This window comes from Oncorhynchus keta, unplaced genomic scaffold (assembly GCF_023373465.1).
Source record: "Oncorhynchus keta strain PuntledgeMale-10-30-2019 unplaced genomic scaffold, Oket_V2 Un_contig_16762_pilon_pilon, whole genome shotgun sequence".
Taxonomy (NCBI): Eukaryota; Metazoa; Chordata; class Actinopteri; order Salmoniformes; family Salmonidae; genus Oncorhynchus; species Oncorhynchus keta.
The window spans coordinates 53,103-72,084 of record NW_026280105.1 but is presented as its reverse complement, the minus strand read 5'-3'; the positions used below and the strand labels follow the sequence as shown (position 1 = coordinate 72,084).

The window sequence follows — 18,982 nt, the reverse complement described above, 5'->3', positions numbered from 1 at the left end:
CCAAACAGTTAACATTTATTTAACAATTCTTCTAAAAACGACAACGGAGCTGTCAAACTAGTTTTTAGATACGGTCATTTGAAGTATGTCCCATATCACATGACCCATGACCCTGTCATTTGTGTCCCATATCACATGACCCATGTCCTCGACAACAACAGGGTTTTTAGATACGGTCATTTGAAGTATGTCCCATATCACATGACCCATGTCCTCGACAACAACAGGGTTTTTAGATACGGTCATTTGAAGTATGTCCCATATCACATGACCCATGTACTCGACAACGGAAGAGAATTTTCAAAGAATCACGAGCCAGGCGGGAAAGTTGGTTTCTTCGTTCTGACCAATCAATTCACTCGTGTAGCAACGCTGCTGTGGAGTGTCTTCAGCGAGAGGGACGAGGAAGCGAAAATATTAGTCTATAAGATAAACGAGTTATTTTTTTCTTCCAATTTCATACCAAAGGAGATTACTTTAGCGTAAACCAAGAACGGTGAGTAAAAAAAAAAAAATAAAAATCTAATTCATTGACAAAACAATCTAGCTATAACGCATAATCAATCTATAGCTAGCTTGGCCTGCCTTCACCATCCACGCTAGTTAGCTAATATTAGCAGCTAACGTTAGCCAATGTTACCCGATAGAAAACAGCTGATTGGCTAACGTTAGCCAATGTTACCCGATAGAAAACAGCTGATTGGCTAACGTTAGCCAATGTTACCCGAAAAAACAGCTGATTTGCTAACGTTAGCCAATGTTACCCGATAGAAAACAGCTGATTGGCTAACGTTAGCCAATGTTACCCGATAGAAAACAGCTGATTGGCTAACGTTAGCCAATGTTACCCGATAGAAAACAGCTGATTGGCTAACGTTAGCCAATGTTACCCGATAGAAAACAGCTGATTGGCTAACGTTAGCCAATGTTACCCGATAGAAAACAGCTGATTGGCTAACGTTAGCCAATGTTACCCGATAGAAAACAGCTGATTGGCTAACGTTAGCCAATGTTACCCGATAGAAAACAGCTGATTGGCTAACGTTAGCCAATGTTACCCGATAGAAAACAGCTGATTGGCTAACGTTAGCCAATGTTACCCGATAGAAAACAGCTGATTGGCTGATTGGCTACGTTAGCCAATGTTACCCGATAGAAAACAGCTGATTGGCTAACGTTTGGCTAACGTTAGCCAATGTTACCCGATAGAAAACAGCTGATTGGCTAACGTTAGCCAATGTTACCCGATAGAAAACAGCTGATTGGCCCGATAGAAAACAGCTGATTGGCTAACGTTAGCCAATGTTACCCGATAGAAAACAGCTGATTGGCTAACGTTAGCCACTGTTACCCGATAGAAAACAGCTGATTGGCTCTGGATAAGAGCGTCTTAAATGACTTAAATGTAAATGTAAAACAGCTGATTGGCTGTTAGCCAATGTTACCCGACAGAAAACAGCTGATTGGCTAACGTTAGCCAATGTTACCCGATAGAAAACAGCTGATTGGCTAACGTTAGCCAATGTTACCCGATAGAAAACAGCTGATTGGCTAACGTTAGCCAATGTCACCCGATAGAAAACAGCTGATTGGCTAACGTTAGCCAATGTTACCCGATAGAAAACAGCTGATTGGCTAACGTTAGCCAATGTTACCCGATAGAAAACAGCTGATTGGCTAACGTTAGCCAATGTTACCCGATAGAAAACAGATGATTGGCTAACGTTAGCCAATGTTACCCGATAGAAAACAGCTGATTAGCTATTAAAACAGCTGATTGGCTAACGTTAGCCAATGTTACCCGATAGAAAACAGCTGATTGGCTAACGTTAGCCAATGTTACCCGATAGAAAACAGCTGATTGGCTAACGTTAGCCAATGTTACCCAATATAAAACAGCTGATTAGCTAACGTTAGCCAATGTTACCCGATAGAAAACAGCTGATTGGCTAACGTTAGCCAATGTTACCCGATAGAAAACAGCTGATTGGCTAACGTTAGCCAATGTTACCCGATAGAAAACAGCTGATTGGCTAACGTTAGCCAATGTTACCCGATAGAAAACAGCTGATTGGCTAACGTTAGCCAATGTTACCCGATAGAAAACAGCTGATTAGCTAACGTTAGCCAATGTTACCCGATAGAAAACAGCTTATTAGCTAACGTTAGCCAATGTTACCTGATAGAAAACAGCTGATTAGCTAACGTTAGCCAATGTGTAAGTAGCTGAGACCAAGTTGGCTAGCTTCTGCGGATCCACTGGCTAGCCAGTTATGTATACTAGCTAGTTAATTACATTAGCTAGCCTACCTACCCTCCCAAATAGTTTGCTAACTTGCTATATTTTCAGCACACCCAATTCATGTTCTTGAATTTCCAGGACAGTAACGTTCTCGTGTATCAAACTGTACAGGTCATGTTGCGTTACATGTTGGCTGGTTTGTTTATTTCGCCAACACAAGTATGACAGCTTAGCTAGCAAGATAACAATTATATTACCTGATCATGTTATGGTTTTCAAGAGATACATCCCGGCATTCTCCATCTACTTCAGGGCTCGAACTACTACTCTACAGGAAAGCTCCCTTACCCTCCTACGTAATCGCCAGTATGGCCTAATAGCTTTGGTATCTGTTCTCTCCCTGCAGATGACTGGTTCGAACGAGTACAAACTGAACCAGGGACCAGAGGACAGTATCTCTGCCGTGAAGTTCAGCCCCAGTACAGGCCAGTTCCTTCTAGTGTCCTCTTGGGACTGTACTGTCCGGCTCTACGATGTGGCAGGCAACTCCATGAGGATCAAGTATTCTCACCTGGCACCTGTGCTGGATTGTGCTTTCTATGTAAACACGTTTTTAATTTGTCATAAGCGTTTCCATAGTAATCAGTTACTCAATTTTAAATGCAGAGTTGGCTACTTTGCTACACACACAGACACATGTATAACGGATGTGAAATGGCTAGCTAGTTAGCGGTGGTGCGCGCTACTAGCATTTCGATCGGTGACGTCACTCGCTTTGAGACCTTGAAGTAGTAGTTCCCCCTTTGCTCTGCAAGGGCCGCGGCTTTTGTGGAGCGATGGGTAACGATGCTTTGTGGGTGACTGTTGTTGATGTGTGCAGAGGGTCCCTGGTTAGAGCCTGGGTCGGGGCGAGGGGACAGTCTAAAGTTATACTGTTACACACACACAAAGAAGAAGAAGAAACATGACAATACTGTTAAAAGTACATTTCTACAAACAATGTTACAATGTAGTCAAAATGGTGTCGCCCCCCCAGTCAAGGAACACGTTTAAGAGTCAGATATCTCTTCTCTTGTAGGACCCGACACATGCCTGGAGTGGAGGCCTGGACACGCAGTTGAAAACCCACGACTTGAATACAGATCAAGGTGTGTCTGTACAATACATCACCACTGAATGGTGTGCTTCCTGTTGTTATTAAATGCACCGTGTTTCTTATTTATTTTTTACGGTCCATATTTCTCTCCCTTGCGTGTAGATACAATAGTTGGGACACACGACGCCCCCATCCGCTGTGTGGAATACTGTCCAGAGGTCAACGTCATGGTAACCGGTAGCTGGGATAGGTCAGTCAGGCTGTGGGACCCCAGGACCCCCTGCAACGCTGGCACCTTCACACAACCTGAAAAGGTGGATCTATCTAAACTCTGTATGAAACAGTCCTGGGCTTTTATGGGTCTGTTCAGAAAGACCAAAGCAGATGTTGACCTCATTTTCAATTCTGATTTTATATATAATAATAATAATATATGCCATTTAGCAGACGCTTTTATCCAAAGCGACTTACAGTCATGTGTGCATACATTCTACGTATTAAAGTTTTTAAAAAAAATGAATAGTCTGTTTTTTGTTGAGAATGGGACATACTTACAGGCATATGGACGTTGAGAGAGAGATCGATTGTGAGACACACATTTTAAGACTGTTCTGGTGTCTTTTGTCTTTTTTAACGAAGGTGTACACCCTCTCTGTGGCTGGTGACCGGCTGATAGTGGGGACAGCAGGGAGGAGGGTGTTGGTCTGGGACCTGAGGAATATGGGCTACGTCCAGCAGAGGAGAGAGTCCAGTCTGAAATACCAGACACGAGCCATCAGGGCCTTCCCTAACAAACAGGTAAACCTCTACCAGACCTAACAAACAGGGCTAAAACCTCTAGACTAGCTCAGTACCAGACACGAGCCATCAGGGCCTTCCCTAACAAACAGGTAAACCTCTAGACTAGCTCAGTACCAGACACGAGCCATCAGGGCTCAGGTAAACCTCTAGACTAGCTCAGTACCAGACACGAGCCATCAGGGCCTTCCCTAACAAACAGGTAAACCTCTAGACTAGCTCAGTACCAGACACGAGCCATCAGGGCTCAGGTAAACCTCTAGACTAGCTCAGTACCAGACACGAGCCATCAGGGCCTTCCCTAACAAACAGGTAAACCTCTAGACTAGCTCAGTACCAGACACGAGCCATCAGGGCTCAGGTAAACCTCTAGACTAGCTCAATACCAGACACGAGCCATCAGGGCTCAGGTAAACCTCTAGACTAGCTCAGTACCAGACACGAGCCATCAGGGCCTTCCCTAACAAACAGGTAAACCTCTAGACTAGCTCAGTACCAGACACGAGCCATCAGGGCTCAGGTAAACCTCTAGACTAGCTCAGTACCAGACACGAGCCATCAGGGCCTTCCCTAACAAACAGGTAAACCTCTAGACTAGCTCAGTACCAGACACGAGCCATCAGGGCTCAGGTAAACCTCTAGACTAGCTCAGTACCAGACACGAGCCATCAGGGCCTTCCCTAACAAACAGGTAAACCTCTAGACTAGCTCAGTACCAGACACGAGCCATCAGGGCTCAGGTAAACCTCTAGACTAGCTCAGTACCAGACACGAGCCATCAGGGCCTTCCCTAACAAACAGGTAAACCTCTAGACTAGCTCAGTACCAGACACGAGCCATCAGGGCTCAGGTAAACCTCTAGACTAGCTCAATACCAGACACGAGCCATCAGGGCTCAGGTAAACCTCTAGACTAGCTCAGTACCAGACACGAGCCATCAGGGCCTTCCCTAACAAACAGGTAAACCTCTAGACTAGCTCAGTACCAGACACGAGCCATCAGGGCTCAGGTAAACCTCTAGACTAGCTCAGTACCAGACACGAGCCATCAGGGCCTTCCCTAACAAACAGGTAAACCTCTAGACTAGCTCAGTACCAGACACGAGCCATCAGGGCTCAGGTAAACCTCTAGACTAGCTCAGTACCAGACACGAGCCATCAGGGCCTTCCCTAACAAACAGGTAAACCTCTAGACTAGCTCAGTACCAGACACGAGCCATCAGGGCCTTCCCTAACAAACAGGTAAACCTCTAGACTAGCTCAGTACCAGACACGAGCCATCAGGGCTCAGGTAAACCTCTAGACTAGCTCAGTACCAGACACGAGCCATCAGGGCCTTCCCTAACAAACAGGTAAACCTCTAGACTAGCTCAGTACCAGACACGAGCCATCAGGGCTCAGGTAAACCTCTAGACTAGCTCAGTACCAGACACGAGCCATCAGGGCCTTCCCTAACAAACAGGTAAACCTCTAGACTAGCTCAGTACCAGACACGAGCCATCAGGGCTCAGGTAAACCTCTAGACTAGCTCAGTACCAGACACGAGCCATCAGGGCCTTCCTAACAAACAGGTAAACCTCTAGACTAGCTCAGTACCAGACACGAGCCATCAGGGCTCAGGTAAACCTCTAGACTAGCTCAATACCAGACACGAGCCATCAGGGCTCAGGTAAACCTCTAGACTAGCTCAGTACCAGACACGAGCCATCAGGGCCTTCCCTAACAAACAGGTAAACCTCTAGACTAGCTCAGTACCAGACACGAGCCATCAGGGCTCAGGTAAACCTCTAGACTAGCTCAGTACCAGACACGAGCCATCAGGGCCTTCCCTAACAAACAGGTAAACCTCTAGACTAGCTCAGTACCAGACACGAGCCATCAGGGCTCAGGTAAACCTCTAGACTAGCTCAGTACCAGACACGAGCCATCAGGGCCTTCCCTAACAAACAGGTAAACCTCTAGACTAGCTCAGTACCAGACACGAGCCATCAGGGCTCAGGTAAACCTCTAGACTAGCTCAATACCAGACACGAGCCATCAGGGCTCAGGTAAACCTCTAGACTAGCTCAGTACCAGACACGAGCCATCAGGGCCTTCCCTAACAAACAGGTAAACCTCTAGACTAGCTCAGTACCAGACACGAGCCATCAGGGCTCAGGTAAACCTCTAGACTAGCTCAATACCAGACACGAGCCATCAGGGCTCAGGTAAACCTCTAGACTAGCTCAGTACCAGACACGAGCCATCAGGGCTCAGGTAAACCTCTAGACTAGCTCAGTACCAGACACGAGCCATCAGGGCCTTCCTAACAAACAGGTAAACCTCTAGACTAGCTCAGTACCAGACACGAGCCATCAGGGCTCAGGTAAACCTCTAGACTAGCTCAATACCAGACACGAGCCATCAGGGCCTTCCTAACAAACAGGTAAACCTCTAGACTAGCTCAGTACCAGACACGAGCCATCAGGGCTCAGGTAAACCTCTAGACTAGCTCAGTACCAGACACGAGCCATCAGGGCCTTCCCTAACAAACAGGTAAACCTCTAGACTAGCTCAGTACCAGACACGAGCCATCAGGGCTCAGGTAAACCTCTAGACTAGCTCAGTACCAGACACGAGCCATCAGGGCCTTCCCTAACAAACAGGTAAACCTCTAGACTAGCTCAGTACCAGACACGAGCCATCAGGGCTCAGGTAAACCTCTAGACTAGCTCAGTACCAGACACGAGCCATCAGGGCCTTCCCTAACAAACAGGTAAACCTCTAGACTAGCTCAGTACCAGACACTTGAGCCATCAGGGCTCAGGTAAACCTCTAGACTAGCTCAATACCAGACACGAGCCATCAGGGCTCAGGTAAACCTCTAGACTAGCTCAGTACCAGACACTCCATCAGGGCCTTCCTAACAAACAGGTAAACCTCTAGACTAGCTCAGTACCAGACTTACACATGTGTGCCATCAGGGCTCAGGTAAACCCCTCTAGACTAGCTCACCAGACACGAGCCATCAGGGCCTTCCCTAACAAACAGGTAAACCTCTAGACTAGCTCAGTACCAGACTCAGCCATCAGGGCTCTTTCTAGGTAAACCTCTAGACTAGCTCTTTCTATACACAGACACGAGCCATCAGGGCTCAGGTAAACCTCTAGGTGCTTTCTAGTACCAGACTCAGCTACAGAGCCATCAGGGCCTTCCCTAACAAACAGGTAAACCTCTAGACTAGCTCAGTACCAGACACGAGCCATCAGGGCTCAGGTAAACCTCTAGACTAGCTCAATACCAGACACGAGCCATCAGGGCTCAGGTAAACCTCTAGACTAGCTCAGTACCAGACACGAGCCATCAGGGCTCAGGTAAACCTCTAGACTAGCTCAGTACCAGACACGAGCCATCAGGGCCTTCCCTAACAAACAAACACAATACTAAACGTCACTTAGATTATGCTTTTATCCACAGCAACGTACGGTGACATCATACATGTTTCAGCAGGCCTATGTGATCCCCTTTGGGACTTGAACCCATGACCTGGCATTGCTAAGCGCCGCACTCTAACCAGCTGAGCCCGACAGGACCACACATGGTTGTCTTTGTCTGTCCGGTGAGACCAGGTGTCTATATTGTCTTGTTTTTGTAGGGCTATGTCCTGAGCTCCATAGAAGGACGTGTTGCTGTGGAGTACCTGGACCCCAGCCAGGAAATGCAGAAGAAGAAGTACGCCTTCAGCCACCGCCTGAAGGAGAACGGCATAGAACAGGTCTATCCTGTCAACGCCATCTCCTTCCACGGGGTCCACAACACCTTCAGCTACAGGTGGGATAAATAATAATAAATAATAATAATATAAATAATATATGCCATTTAGCTGACGCTTTTATCCAAAGCAACTTACAGTCATGTGTGCATACATTCTACGTCATGGGTGGTCCCGGGAATCGAACCCACTACCCTGGCGTTACAAGCGCCATGCTCTACCAACTGAGCCACAGAAGGACCACTTCTACTTTCTATTGGCGCTAATACAACTCAGCTACAGGTGGGAGACTTTCTATTGGCGCTAATACAACTCAGCTACAGGTGGGATACTTTCTATTGGCGCTAATACAACTCAGCTACAGGTGGGGTACTTTCTGGGATTTTCTATTGGCGCTAATACAACTCAGCTACAGGTGGGATACTTTCTATTGGCGCTAATACAACTCAGCTACAGGTGGGATACTTTCTATTGGCGCTAATACAACTCAGCTACAGGTGGGATACTTTCTATTGGCGCTAATACAACTCAGCTACAGGTGGGATACTTTCTATTGGCGCTAATACAACTCAGCTACAGGTGGGATACTTTCTATTGGCGCTAATACAACTCAGCTACAGGTGGGATACTTTCTATTGGCGCTAATACAACTCAGCTACAGGTGGGATACTTTCTATTGGCGCTAATACAACTCAGCTACAGGTGGGATACTTTCTATTGGCGCTAATACAACTCAGCTACAGGTGGGATACTTTCTATTGGCGCTAATACAACTCAGCTACAGGTGGGATACTTTCTATTGGCGCTAATACAACTCAGCTACAGGTGGGATACTTTCTGTTGGCGCTAATACAACTCTGCTACAGGTGGGATACTTTCTATTGGCGCTAATACAACTCAGCTACAGGTGGGATACTTTCTATTGGCGCTAATACAACTCAGCTACAGGTGGGATACTTTCTGTTGGCGCTAATACAACTCAGCTACAGGTGGGATACTTTCTGTTGGCGCTAATACAACTCAGCTACAGGTGGGATACTTTCTATTGGCGCTAATACAACTCAGCTACAGGTGGGATACTTTCTATTGGCTCTAATACAACTCAGCTACAGGTGGGATACTTTCTATTGGCGCTAATACAACTCTGCTACAGGTGGGATACTTTCTATTGGCTCTAATACAACTCAGCTACAGGTGGGATACTTTCTATTGGCGCTAATACAACTCAGCTACAGGTGGGATACTTTCTATTGGCGCTAATACAACTCAGCTACAGGTGGGATACTTTCTATTGGCGCTAATACAACTCAGCTACAGGTGGGATACTTTCTATTGGCGCTAATACAACTCAGCTACAGGTGGGATACTTTCTATTGGCGCTAATACAACTCAGCTACAGGTGGGATACTTTCTATTGGCGCTAATACAACTCAGCTACAGGTGGGATACTTTCTATTGGCGCTAATACAACTCAGCTACAGGTGGGATACTTTCTATTGGCGCTAATACAACTCAGCTACAGGTGGGGTACTTTCTATTGGCGCTAATACAACTCAGCAGTCGTTCGTCGTTAAGACTGCTTTTGAAATGTTCAACTACAATAAAAAAACGAGAACTATTATTGATCCAGAATGTAAAAAAAACAAAACAAGGATCCATGAAGCTTCATTTTTATTTCCTGTTGTTTTATGGTCTGTTATCATGTGACCTTTTTGGATTCATATCGCCATGGTTACACTCAAGGGAGCACTTGATGAATGATTTAGCCTCCAGATTATAATCTCATAAAACTCGTAACTACTCTGTAGATAAATTTTCGTTCCTCCGGTTGACCTTGACAACCTCTCTCTCTGTCTCTCTCTCTCTCTCTCTCTCTCTCTCTCTCTCTGTCTCTCTCTCTCTCTGTCTCTCTCTCTGTCTCTCTCTCTGTCTCTCTCTCTGTCTCTCTCTCTGTCTCTCTCGACCAGGTGGCTCAGACGGCTTTGTGAACATCTGGGACCCTTTCAACAAGAAGCGTCTGTGTCAGTTTCACCGCTACCCCACGTCTATCGCCTCCTTGGCCTTCAGTAACGACGGCTCCACGCTGGCCATCGCCTCCTCTTACATGCAGGAGCAGGGAGACATCAGCCACCCGGAGGACACCGTCTTCATCCGTCAGGTCACAGACGCAGAGACGAAGCCCAAGTGAGTCGGGGCGGTCCTCCTGTCTGATTCACACCATGGGGCCCGGTCTGATTCTGAACATCCAGTCCACATCCCGGTGGTCTTGTATGGACCGCACCGCCACACTGCCCCTCACACTTGTTTTGGTACATATGAATGGCAGCATTGACCAGGAGCAGGCAGCTGGTATTTTACCTGGCCATCTAGCTCGCTCTCTCTCTCTAGCTCTCTCCAACTTTCAATATCCCCGTAGTTGACAGACCGATGAGGACTTGACAAAATGGCTGCCTCCTGATCTGTCTGTGGATGTGTGGCTCCAGGAGAGTCCCGAAGACAGCTGAATGGATCCATCTATACAAAACAACCTTCGCTGACCTTTGTTCATCTGCCTATATTTGTTGGATTTAAAGTTGATTTACATTTTTTTTTTTACTGTTCCCATTTATTTGTACTTTAAAAATGAAACGTGAAGCTTTATTAACACATGTAAAAGGACTAGACCCATGTTTCAGTTGTCTAGCCCTGCCCCTCTAATACACTGGTAGAATTAGGTTGTGTCTAGCCCCGGCCCTCTAATAAACTGGGAGAATTAGGTTGTGTCTAGCCCCGGCCCTCTAATAAACTGGTGAAATTAGGTTGTTGTGTCTAGCCCCGCCCCTAATAAACTGGTAGAATTAGGTTGTGTCTAGCCCCGCCCCTCTAATAAACTGGTAGAATTAGGTTGTGTCTAGCCCCGCCCCTCTAATAAACTGGTAGAATTAGGTTGTGTCTAGCCCCGCCCTCTAATAAACTGGTAGAATTAGGTTGTGTCTAGCCCCGCCCCTCTAATAAACTGGTAGAATTAGGCTGTCTAGCCCCACCCCTCTCATAAACTGGTGAAATTAGGTTGTTGTGTCTAGCCCCGCCCAGCTCATAAACTGGTGAAATTAGGTTATTGTATCTAGCCCCGCCCCTCTTATTGCATCACTCTTCTCAGACCAATTGAAAAGGAATAAGGTTTTTTCTGTAATGACATGACTATTGATTTGTCTAAAGAGTCGAATAAAGACTAAAGACAAAAATCCAATTTGTTGCGGTAATGCATTTCCCTATAATCAATAAAGACATGTTAATGACTCCAGAGATCCTGCTCCAGCAGGTGAATTGATGTCAGAGCGGAGAATTACGGTTTCCACGTCCCTCCTCCTGTGATGAGATGCAGTACTATGGGACCCACTACTTCACATGGGTCGCTCACCAGCAGTTGGCAGAGCATAAAGACAGGAAACTCTCAGGACCCTGTTTCTCTCGCTCTGTTTCTCTTTCTCTCTCTCTGTTTCTCTCTCTCTCTCTCTCTGTTTCTCTCTCTCTCTCTCTCTGTTTCTCTCTCTCTCTCTCTCTGTTTCTCTCTCTCTCTGTTTCTCTCTCTCTCTGTTTCTCTCTCTCTCTGTTTCTCTCTCTCTCTGTTTCTCTCTCTCTGTTTCTCTCTCTCTGTTTCTCTCTCTCTGTTTCTCTCTCTCTCTGTTTCTCTCTCTCTCTGTTTCTCTCTCTCTGTTTCTCTCTCTCTCTCTCTGTTTCTCTCTCTCTCTCTCTCTCTGTTTCTCTCTCTCTCTCTCTGTTTCTCTCTCTCTCTCTCTCTGTTTCTCTCTCTCTCTCTGTTTCTCTCTCTCTCTCTGTTTCTCTCTCTCTCTCTTAAAGTGAATTACAGAAGCCCTTAACAAGGTTTCAGCCCTGTCCCTCTCCGTATCATAACAGATGGGGTCGACCATTCATTCATAGATTACAAAGCTGAATTGAGTCAGAAGCTGCTGTTTTTTTTCCTTCTTCCCAGTTGTCTGGTTTCTATCAATAGTGAAAGAGGCAGTTGAGGGGAATCTCTTAAGGGACTTCAGTACTAAGTAACCTCCTCCATTTTGAGTTTGTGTTTATACCCAGGTCTTTAATTGATTTGATTCTAAGAAGGGGCTGTGTTTATACCCAGGTCTTTAATTGATTTGATTCTAAGAAGGGGCTGTGTTTATACCCAGGTCTGTTATTGATTTGATTCTAAGAAGGGGCTGTGTTTATACCCAGGTCTTTAATTGATTTGATTCTAAGGGGCTGTGTGTCTTAGGTCTTTAATTGATTTGATTCTAAGAGGGGGCTGTGTTTATACCCAGGTCTGTTATTGATTTGATTCTAAGGGGCTGTGTTTATACCCAGGTCTTTAATTGATTTGATTCTAAGAAGGGGCTGTGTGTTTATACCCAGGTCTGTTATTGATTTGATTCTAAGGGGCTGTGTGTTTATACCCAGGTCTTTAATTGATTTGATTCTAAGAAGGGGCTGTGTGTTTATACCCAGGTCTGTTATTGATTTGATTCTAAGGGGCTGTGTGTTTATACCCAGGTCTTTAATTGATTTGATTCTAAGAAGGGGCTGTGTTTATACCCAGGTCTGTTATTGATTTGATTCTAAGAAGGGGCCGTGTGTTTATACCCAGGTCTTTAATTGATTTGATTCTAAGAAGGGGCTGTGTTTATACCCAGGTCTGTTATTGATTTGATTCTAAGAAGGGGCTGTGTTTATACCCAGGTCTGTTATTGATTTGATTCTAAGAAGGGGCTGTGTTTATACCCAGGTCTTTAATTGATTTGATTCTAAGAAGGGGCTGTGTTTATACCCAGGTCTGTTATTGATTTGATTCTAAGAAGGGGCTGTGTTTATACCCAGGTCTGTTATTGATTTGATTCTAAGAAGGGGCTGTGTTTATACCCAGGTCTGTTATTGATTTGATTCTAAGAAGGGGCTGTGTTTATACCCAGGTCTGTTATTGATTTGATTCTAAGAAGGGGCTGTGTTTATACCCAGGTCTGTTATTGATTTGATTCTAAGAAGGGGCTGTGTTTATACCCAGGTCTGTTATTGATTTGATTCTAAGAAGGGGCTGTGTTTATACCCAGGTCTGTTATTGATTTGATTCTAAGAAGGGGCTGTGTTTATACCCAGGTCTGTTATTGATTTGATTCTAAGAAGGGGCTGTGTTTATACCCAGGTCTGTTATTGATTTGATTCTAAGAAGGGGCTGTGTTTATACCCAGGTCTGTTATTGATTTGATTCTAAGAAGGGGCTGTGTTTATACCCAGGTCTGTTATTGATTTGATTCTAAGAAGGGGCTGTGTTTATACCCAGGTCTGTTATTGATTTGATTCTAAGGGGCTGTGTTTATACCCAGGTCTGTTATTGATTTGATTCTAAGAAGGGGCTGTGTTTATACCCAGGTCTGTTATTGATTTGATTCTAAGAAGGGGCTGTGTTTATACCCAGGTCTGTTATTGATTTGATTCTAAGAAGGGGCTGTGTTTATACCCAGGTCTGTTATTGATTTGATTCTAAGAAGGGGCTGTGTTTATACCCAGGTCTGTTATTGATTTGATTCTAAGAAGGGGCTGTGTGTTTATACCCAGGTCTGTTATTGATTTGATTCTAAGAAGGGGCTGTGTTTATACCCAGGTCTGTTATTGATTTGATTCTAAGGGGCTGTGTTTATACCCAGGTCTGTTATTGATTTGATTCTAAGAAGGGGCTGTGTTTATACCCAGGTCTGTTATTGATTTGATTCTAAGAAGGGGCTGTGTTTATACCCAGGTCTGTTATTGATTTGATTCTAAGAAGGGGCTGTGTTTATACCCAGGTCTGTTATTGATTTGATTCTAAGAAGGGGCTGTGTTTATACCCAGGTCTGTTATTGATTTGATTCTAAGAAGGGGCTGTGTTTATACCCAGGTCTGTTATTGATTTGATTCTAAGAAGGGGCTGTGTTTATACCCAGGTCTGTTATTGATTTGATTCTAAGAAGGGGCTGTGTTTATACCCAGGTCTGTTATTGATTTGATTCTAAGAAGGGGCTGTGTTTATACCCAGGTCTGTTATTGATTTGATTCTAAGAAGGGGCTGTGTTTATACCCAGGTCTGTTATTGATTTGATTCTAAGAAGGGGCTGTGTTTATACCCAGGTCTGTTATTGATTTGATTCTAAGAAGGGGCTGTGTTTATACCCAGGTCTGTTATTGATTTGATTCTAAGAAGGGGCTGTGTTTATACCCAGGTCTGTTATTGATTTGATTCTAAGAAGGGGCCGTGTTTATACCCAGGTCTGTTATTGATTTGATTCTAAGGGGCTGTGTTTATACCCAGGTCTGTTATTGATTTGATTCTAAGGGGCTGTGTTTATACCCAGGTCTGTTATTGATTTGATTCTAAGAAGGGGCTGTGTTTATACCCAGGTCTTTAATTGATTTGATTCTAAGAAGGGGCTGTGTTTATACCCAGGTCTGTTATTGATTTGATTCTAAGAAGGGGCTGTGTTTATACCCAGGTCTGTTATTGATTTGATTCTAAGAAGGGGCTGTGTTTATACCCAGGTCTGTTATTGATTTGATTCTAAGAAGGGGCTGTGTTTATACCCAGGTCTTTAATTGATTTGATTCTAAGAAGGGGCTGTGTTTATACCCAGGTCTGTTATTGATTTGATTCTAAGAAGGGGCTGTGTTTATACCCAGGTCTGGTATTGATTTGATTCTAAGAAGGGGCTGTGTTTATACCCAGGTCTGTTATTGATTTGATTCTAAGAAGGGGCTGTGTTTATACCCAGGTCTGTTATTGATTTGATTCTAAGAAGGGGCTGTGTTTATACCCAGGTCTGTTATTGATTTGATTCTAAGAAGGGGCTGTGTTTATACCCAGGTCTGTTATTGATTTGATTCTAAGAAGGGGCTGTGTTTATACCCAGGTCTGTTATTGATTTGATTCTAAGAAGGGGCCGTGTTTATACCCAGGTCTTTAATTGATTTGATTCTAAGAAGGGGCTGTGTTTATACCCAGGTCTGTTATTGATTTGATTCTAAGAAGGGGCTGTGTTTATACCCAGGTCTGTTATTGATTTGATCCTAAGAAGGGGCTGTGTTTATACCCAGGTCTTTAATTGATTTGATTCTAAGAAGGGGCTGTGTTTATACCCAGGTCTGTTATTGATTTGATTCTAAGAAGGGGCTGTGTTTATACCCAGGTCTGTTATTGATTTGATTCTAAGAAGGGGCTGTGTTTATACCCAGGTCTGTTATTGATTTGATTCTAAGAAGGGGCTGTGTTTATACCCAGGTCTGTTATTGATTTGATTCTAAGAGGGGGCTGTGTTTATACCCAGGTCTGTTATTGATTTGATTCTAAGAAGGGGCTGTGTTTATACCCAGGTCTGTTATTGATTTGATTCTAAGAAGGGGCTGTGTTTATACCCAGGTCTGTTATTGATTTGATTCTAAGAAGGGGCTGTGTTTATACCCAGGTCTGTTATTGATTTGATTCTAAGAAGGGGCTGTGTTTATACCCAGGTCTTTAATTGATTTGATTCTAAGAGGGGGCTGTGTTTATACCCAGGTCTGTTATTGATTTGATTCTAAGAAGGGGCTGTGTTTATACCCAGGTCTGTTATTGATTTGATTCTAAGAGGGGGCTGTGTTTATACCCAGGTCTGTTATTGATTTGATTCTAAGAAGGGGCTGTGTTTATACCCAGGTCTGTTATTGATTTGATTCTAAGAAGGGGCTGTGTTTATACCCAGGTCTGTTATTGATTTGATTCTAAGAAGGGGCTGTGTTTATACCCAGGTCTGTTATTGATTTGATTCTAAGAAGGGGCTGTGTTTATACCCAGGTCTGTTATTGATTTGATTCTAAGAAGGGGCTGTGTTTATACCCAGGTCTGTTATTGATTTGATTCTAAGAAGGGGCTGTGTTTATACCCAGGTCTGTTATTGATTTGATTCTAAGAAGGGGCTGTGTTTATACCCAGGTCTGTTATTGATTTGATTCTAAGAAGGGGCTGTGTTTATACCCAGGTCTGTTATTGATTTGATTCTAAGAAGGGGCTGTGTTTATACCCAGGTCTGTTATTGATTTGATTCTAAGAAGGGGCTGTGTTTATACCCAGGTCTGTTATTGATTTGATTCTAAGAAGGGGCTGTGTTTATACCCAGGTCTTTTATTGATTTGATTCTAAGAAGGGGCTGTGTTTATACCCAGGTCTGTTATTGATTTGATTCTAAGAAGGGGCTGTGTTTATACCCAGGTCTGTTATTGATTTGATTCTAAGAAGGGGCCGTGTGTTTATACCCAGGTCTGTTATTGATTTGATTCTAAGAAGGGGCTGTGTTTATACCCAGGTCTGTTATTGATTTGATTCTAAGGGGCTGTGTTTATACCCAGGTCTTTAATTGATTTGATTCTAAGAAGGGGCCGTGTTTTATACCCAGGTCTGTTATTGATTTGATTCTAAGGGGCTGTGTTTATACCCAGGTCTGTTATTGATTTGATTCTAAGAAGGGGCTGTGTTTATACCCAGGTCTGGTATTGATTTGATTCTAAGAAGGGGCTGTGTTTATACCCAGGTCTGTTATTGATTTGATTCTAAGAAGGGGCTGTGTTTATACCCAGGTCTGTTATTGATTTGATTCTAAGGGGCTGTGTTTATACCCAGGTCTTTAATTGATTTGATTCTAAGAAGGGGCCGTGTGTTTATACCCAGGTCTGTTATTGATTTGATTCTAAGGGGCTGTGTTTATACCCAGGTCTGTTATTGATTTGATTCTAAGAAGGGGCTGTGTTTATACCCAGGTCTGTTATTGATTTGATTCTAAGAAGGGGCTGTGTTTATACCCAGGTCTGTTATTGATTTGATTCTAAGGGGCTGTGTTTATACCCAGGTCTGTTATTGATTTGATTCTAAGAAGGGGCTGAAGTCTGTTTAACTCTGGACAGAATAACCCATCAATGGATCCCTCATTTTACATGCTGTCCTGGTTGTACCGTCTGTTTTCTCCAGATTTCCTTTTAAATCTATTTGTCTTCATCCTTTTACAGCGTGTTGTTATTCTGCCTCCTTTTTGTAGGTCTTCTTCTTCTTGTGTTTTATTCAAGCCAACTGTTTGAGGTTTCTCTCCCCCCCCATAAAGACATTAAACATTTACCAGATGTAGATGGAAAACATGACAATGGTGGTATTTATCATTCTGTGGAATTCAGCTGCCATTGTATTGAAGCAAAAAAAAAAAAAAGTTTTGAAATAAATAAAAATAGAAAATGTTGTTTTCCTGATGTAATTGAAAATGTTTTCCCTCTGAGGGGGGGGGGGGTTCTTAAAGACTGAGGTACGGTCTGTTTAAAGGTAAGTGAGATGGTTTTCCCTCTGAGGGGGGGGTTCTTAAAGACTGAGGTACGGTCTGTTTAAAGGTAAGTGAGATGGTTTTCCCTCTGAGGGGGGTTCTTAAAGACTGAGGTACGGTCTGTTTAAAGGTAAGTGAGATGGTTTTCCCTCTGAGGGGGGGGGGGGTTCTTAAAGACTGAGGTACGGTCTGTTTAAAGGTAAGTGAGATGGTTTTCCCTCTGAGGGGGGGGTTCTTAAAGACTGAGGTACGGTCTGTTTAAAGGTAAGTGAGATGGTTTTCCTCAGTACAAGGAGTGGTATGTTAGCCAAACAGACTGGTAACTGTGGCGTTGAGGGGGAAAACACAAGCGATGATCCACTAGGTATTGGAGCCCTGGGCTCCACTTGGCCCCTCGTCTCTGACCTGGGCTCCACTTGGCCCCTCGTCTCTGACCTGGGCTCCACTTGGCCCCTCGTCTCTGACCTGGGCTCCACCTGGCCCCTCGTCTCTGACCTGGGCTCCACCTGGCCCCTCGTCTCTGACCTGGGCTCCACTTGGCCCCTCGTCTCTGACCTGGGCTCCACCAAGCCCCTCGTCTCTGACCTGGGCTCCACTTGGCCCCTCGTCTCTGACCTGGGCTCCACCTGGCCCCTGGGCTCCATTTGGCCCCTCGTCTCTGACCTGGGCTCCACTTGGCCCCTCGTCTCTGACCTGGGCTCCACTTGGCCCCTCGTCTCTGACCAGGGCTCCACTTGGCCCCTCGTCTCTGACCTGGGCTCCACTTGGCCCCTCGTCTCTGACCTGGGCTCCACCTGGCCCCTCGTCTCTGACCTGGGCTCCACCTGGCCCCTCGTCTCTGACCTGGGCTCCACTTGGCCCCTCGTCTCTGACCTGGGCTCCACCTGGCCCCTGGGCTCCATTTGGCCCCTCGTCTCTGACCTGGGCTCCACTTGGCCCCTCGTCTATCCTCACAGGTCAGAGACCTCAGGAGCTGTCATGGAGTAGAGCACCTGTCCTACTATAGTACTGTCCCAAGAAGAGCGACTGCACCCAAGGACCTGCTTTCAAGCAAATGTACCATTTGTTTACTAGGACTGAGATGCAGTTGTATCTGACTCAGGAAAAGTGTCTGCTAATTGACTGAAATGTTATTTTACTGTAGAAATAAAGGTGCTTTGCTGTTGTAAATAAATAACACTTTATTTTTCATTTCACAATCTGTTCTCAAACTTTTTCATTCTTTAAAAAAAAATGTAACCTTTATTTTACTAGGAAAGTCAGTTTAAGAACATATTCTTATTTACAATGATGGCCTCTAACCGCTAGACTACCTGCCTCCCCCCTCTAACCACTAGGCTACCTGCCTCCCCCCTCTAACCACTAGGCTACCTGCCTCCCCCCTCTAACCACTAGGCTACCTGCCTCACCCCTCTAACCACTAGGCTACCTGCCTCACCCCTCTAACCACTAGGCTACCTGCCTCACCCCTCTAACCACTAGGCTACCTGCCTCCCCCTCTAACCACTAGGCTACCTGCCTCACCCCTCTAACCACTAGGCTACCTGCCTCACCCCTCTAACCACTAGGCTACCTGCCTCCCCCTCTAACCACTAGGCTACCTACCTCCCCCTCTAACCACTAGGCTACCTACCTCCCCCCTCTAACCACTAGGCTACCTGCCTCACCCCTCTAACCACTAGGCTACCTGCCTCACCCTCTAACCACTAGGCTACCTGCCTCACCCCTCTAACCACTAGGTTACCTGCCTCCCCC

At 45.0% G+C, this 18,982-nt stretch overlaps 2 protein-coding genes and 2 long non-coding RNA genes across 60 annotated transcripts; 2 read left to right on the top strand and 2 right to left on the bottom strand.

Annotated features, from left to right (window-relative positions):
- The first annotated feature begins 334 nt into the window (after positions 1-334).
- On the top strand, positions 335-17,159 carry LOC118379709 (mitotic checkpoint protein BUB3). Of its 50 annotated transcripts, XM_052503069.1 has the most exons (15): positions 335-496; positions 2,649-2,843; positions 3,321-3,390; positions 3,501-3,652; positions 3,978-4,136; positions 7,770-7,938; positions 8,163-8,168; positions 9,854-10,811; positions 10,853-12,101; positions 12,142-12,187; positions 12,417-14,570; positions 14,617-14,938; positions 14,985-16,042; positions 16,089-16,271; positions 16,634-17,159. In XM_052503069.1, the coding sequence occupies exons 2-8, from the start codon at positions 2,649-2,651 to the stop codon at positions 10,072-10,074; spliced, it is 972 nt and encodes a 323-aa protein (XP_052359029.1). In that variant the 5' UTR covers positions 335-496; the 3' UTR covers positions 10,075-10,811; positions 10,853-12,101; positions 12,142-12,187; positions 12,417-14,570; positions 14,617-14,938; positions 14,985-16,042; positions 16,089-16,271; positions 16,634-17,159. The 50 variants fall into 50 exon arrangements, 1 of the variants encoding a protein (XP_052359029.1); XR_008103075.1 differs by lacking the exons at positions 335-496; positions 2,649-2,843; positions 3,321-3,390; ... (2 more) ...; positions 7,770-7,938; positions 8,163-8,168 and having other exon boundaries at positions 10,078-10,600; positions 10,643-10,684; positions 10,770-10,811; XR_008103073.1 differs by lacking the exons at positions 335-496; positions 2,649-2,843; positions 3,321-3,390; ... (2 more) ...; positions 7,770-7,938; positions 8,163-8,168 and having other exon boundaries at positions 10,078-10,600; positions 10,643-10,684; positions 10,728-10,811.
- LOC127919470 (uncharacterized) lies at positions 4,043-6,802 on the bottom strand. Of its 3 annotated transcripts, XR_008103111.1 has the most exons (4): positions 6,726-6,802; positions 6,190-6,348; positions 5,543-5,652; positions 4,043-4,142 (listed from the first exon to the last, which is right to left on the bottom strand). It is a non-coding gene; the product is annotated as an uncharacterized LOC127919470 (long non-coding RNA). The 3 variants fall into 3 exon arrangements; XR_008103112.1 differs by lacking the exons at positions 5,543-5,652; positions 6,190-6,348; positions 6,726-6,802 and adding exons at positions 4,883-4,992; positions 5,323-5,432 and having other exon boundaries at positions 4,057-4,142; XR_008103113.1 differs by lacking the exons at positions 5,543-5,652; positions 6,190-6,348; positions 6,726-6,802 and adding exons at positions 4,394-4,503; positions 5,323-5,432 and having other exon boundaries at positions 4,057-4,142.
- LOC127919469 (uncharacterized) lies at positions 8,275-9,785 on the top strand. 6 transcript variants are annotated; one of them, XR_008103106.1, is made up of 4 exons: positions 8,275-8,711; positions 8,753-8,834; positions 8,917-8,998; positions 9,040-9,785. It is a non-coding gene; the product is annotated as an uncharacterized LOC127919469 (long non-coding RNA). The 6 variants fall into 6 exon arrangements; XR_008103109.1 differs by lacking the exon at positions 8,753-8,834 and having other exon boundaries at positions 8,275-8,670; positions 8,958-8,998; XR_008103107.1 differs by lacking the exon at positions 8,753-8,834 and having other exon boundaries at positions 8,958-8,998.
- A 238-nt stretch (positions 17,160-17,397) lies between the features above and the next one.
- LOC127919474 (glutamine-rich protein 2-like) lies at positions 17,398-18,129 on the bottom strand. Its single transcript, XM_052503073.1, has 2 exons — positions 17,891-18,129; positions 17,398-17,782 (listed from the first exon to the last, which is right to left on the bottom strand). The coding sequence occupies exons 1-2, from the start codon at positions 18,127-18,129 to the stop codon at positions 17,398-17,400; spliced, it is 624 nt and encodes a 207-aa protein (XP_052359033.1).
- Between the last annotated feature and the right edge of the window lie 853 nt (positions 18,130-18,982).

Excerpts from the sequence above, each read along its gene's own strand:
- LOC127919474 (XM_052503073.1), bottom strand. The coding sequence starts at position 18,129 with ATGGAGCCCAGGGGCCAGGTGGAGCCCAGGTCAGAGACGAGGGGCCAA. Across the intron at positions 17,783-17,890 it reads AGGGGCCAAGTGGAGCCCAG|GTCAGAGACGAGGGGCCAAG; the intron begins GTCAGAGACGAG and ends GGTGGAGCCCAG.
- LOC118379709 (XM_052503069.1), top strand. The coding sequence starts at position 2,649 with ATGACTGGTTCGAACGAGTACAAACTGAACCAGGGACCAGAGGACAGT. Across the intron at positions 2,844-3,320 it reads TGCTGGATTGTGCTTTCTAT|GACCCGACACATGCCTGGAG; the intron begins GTAAACACGTTT and ends CTTCTCTTGTAG. Across the intron at positions 4,137-7,769 it reads GGGCCTTCCCTAACAAACAG|GGCTATGTCCTGAGCTCCAT; the intron begins GTAAACCTCTAC and ends TTGTTTTTGTAG.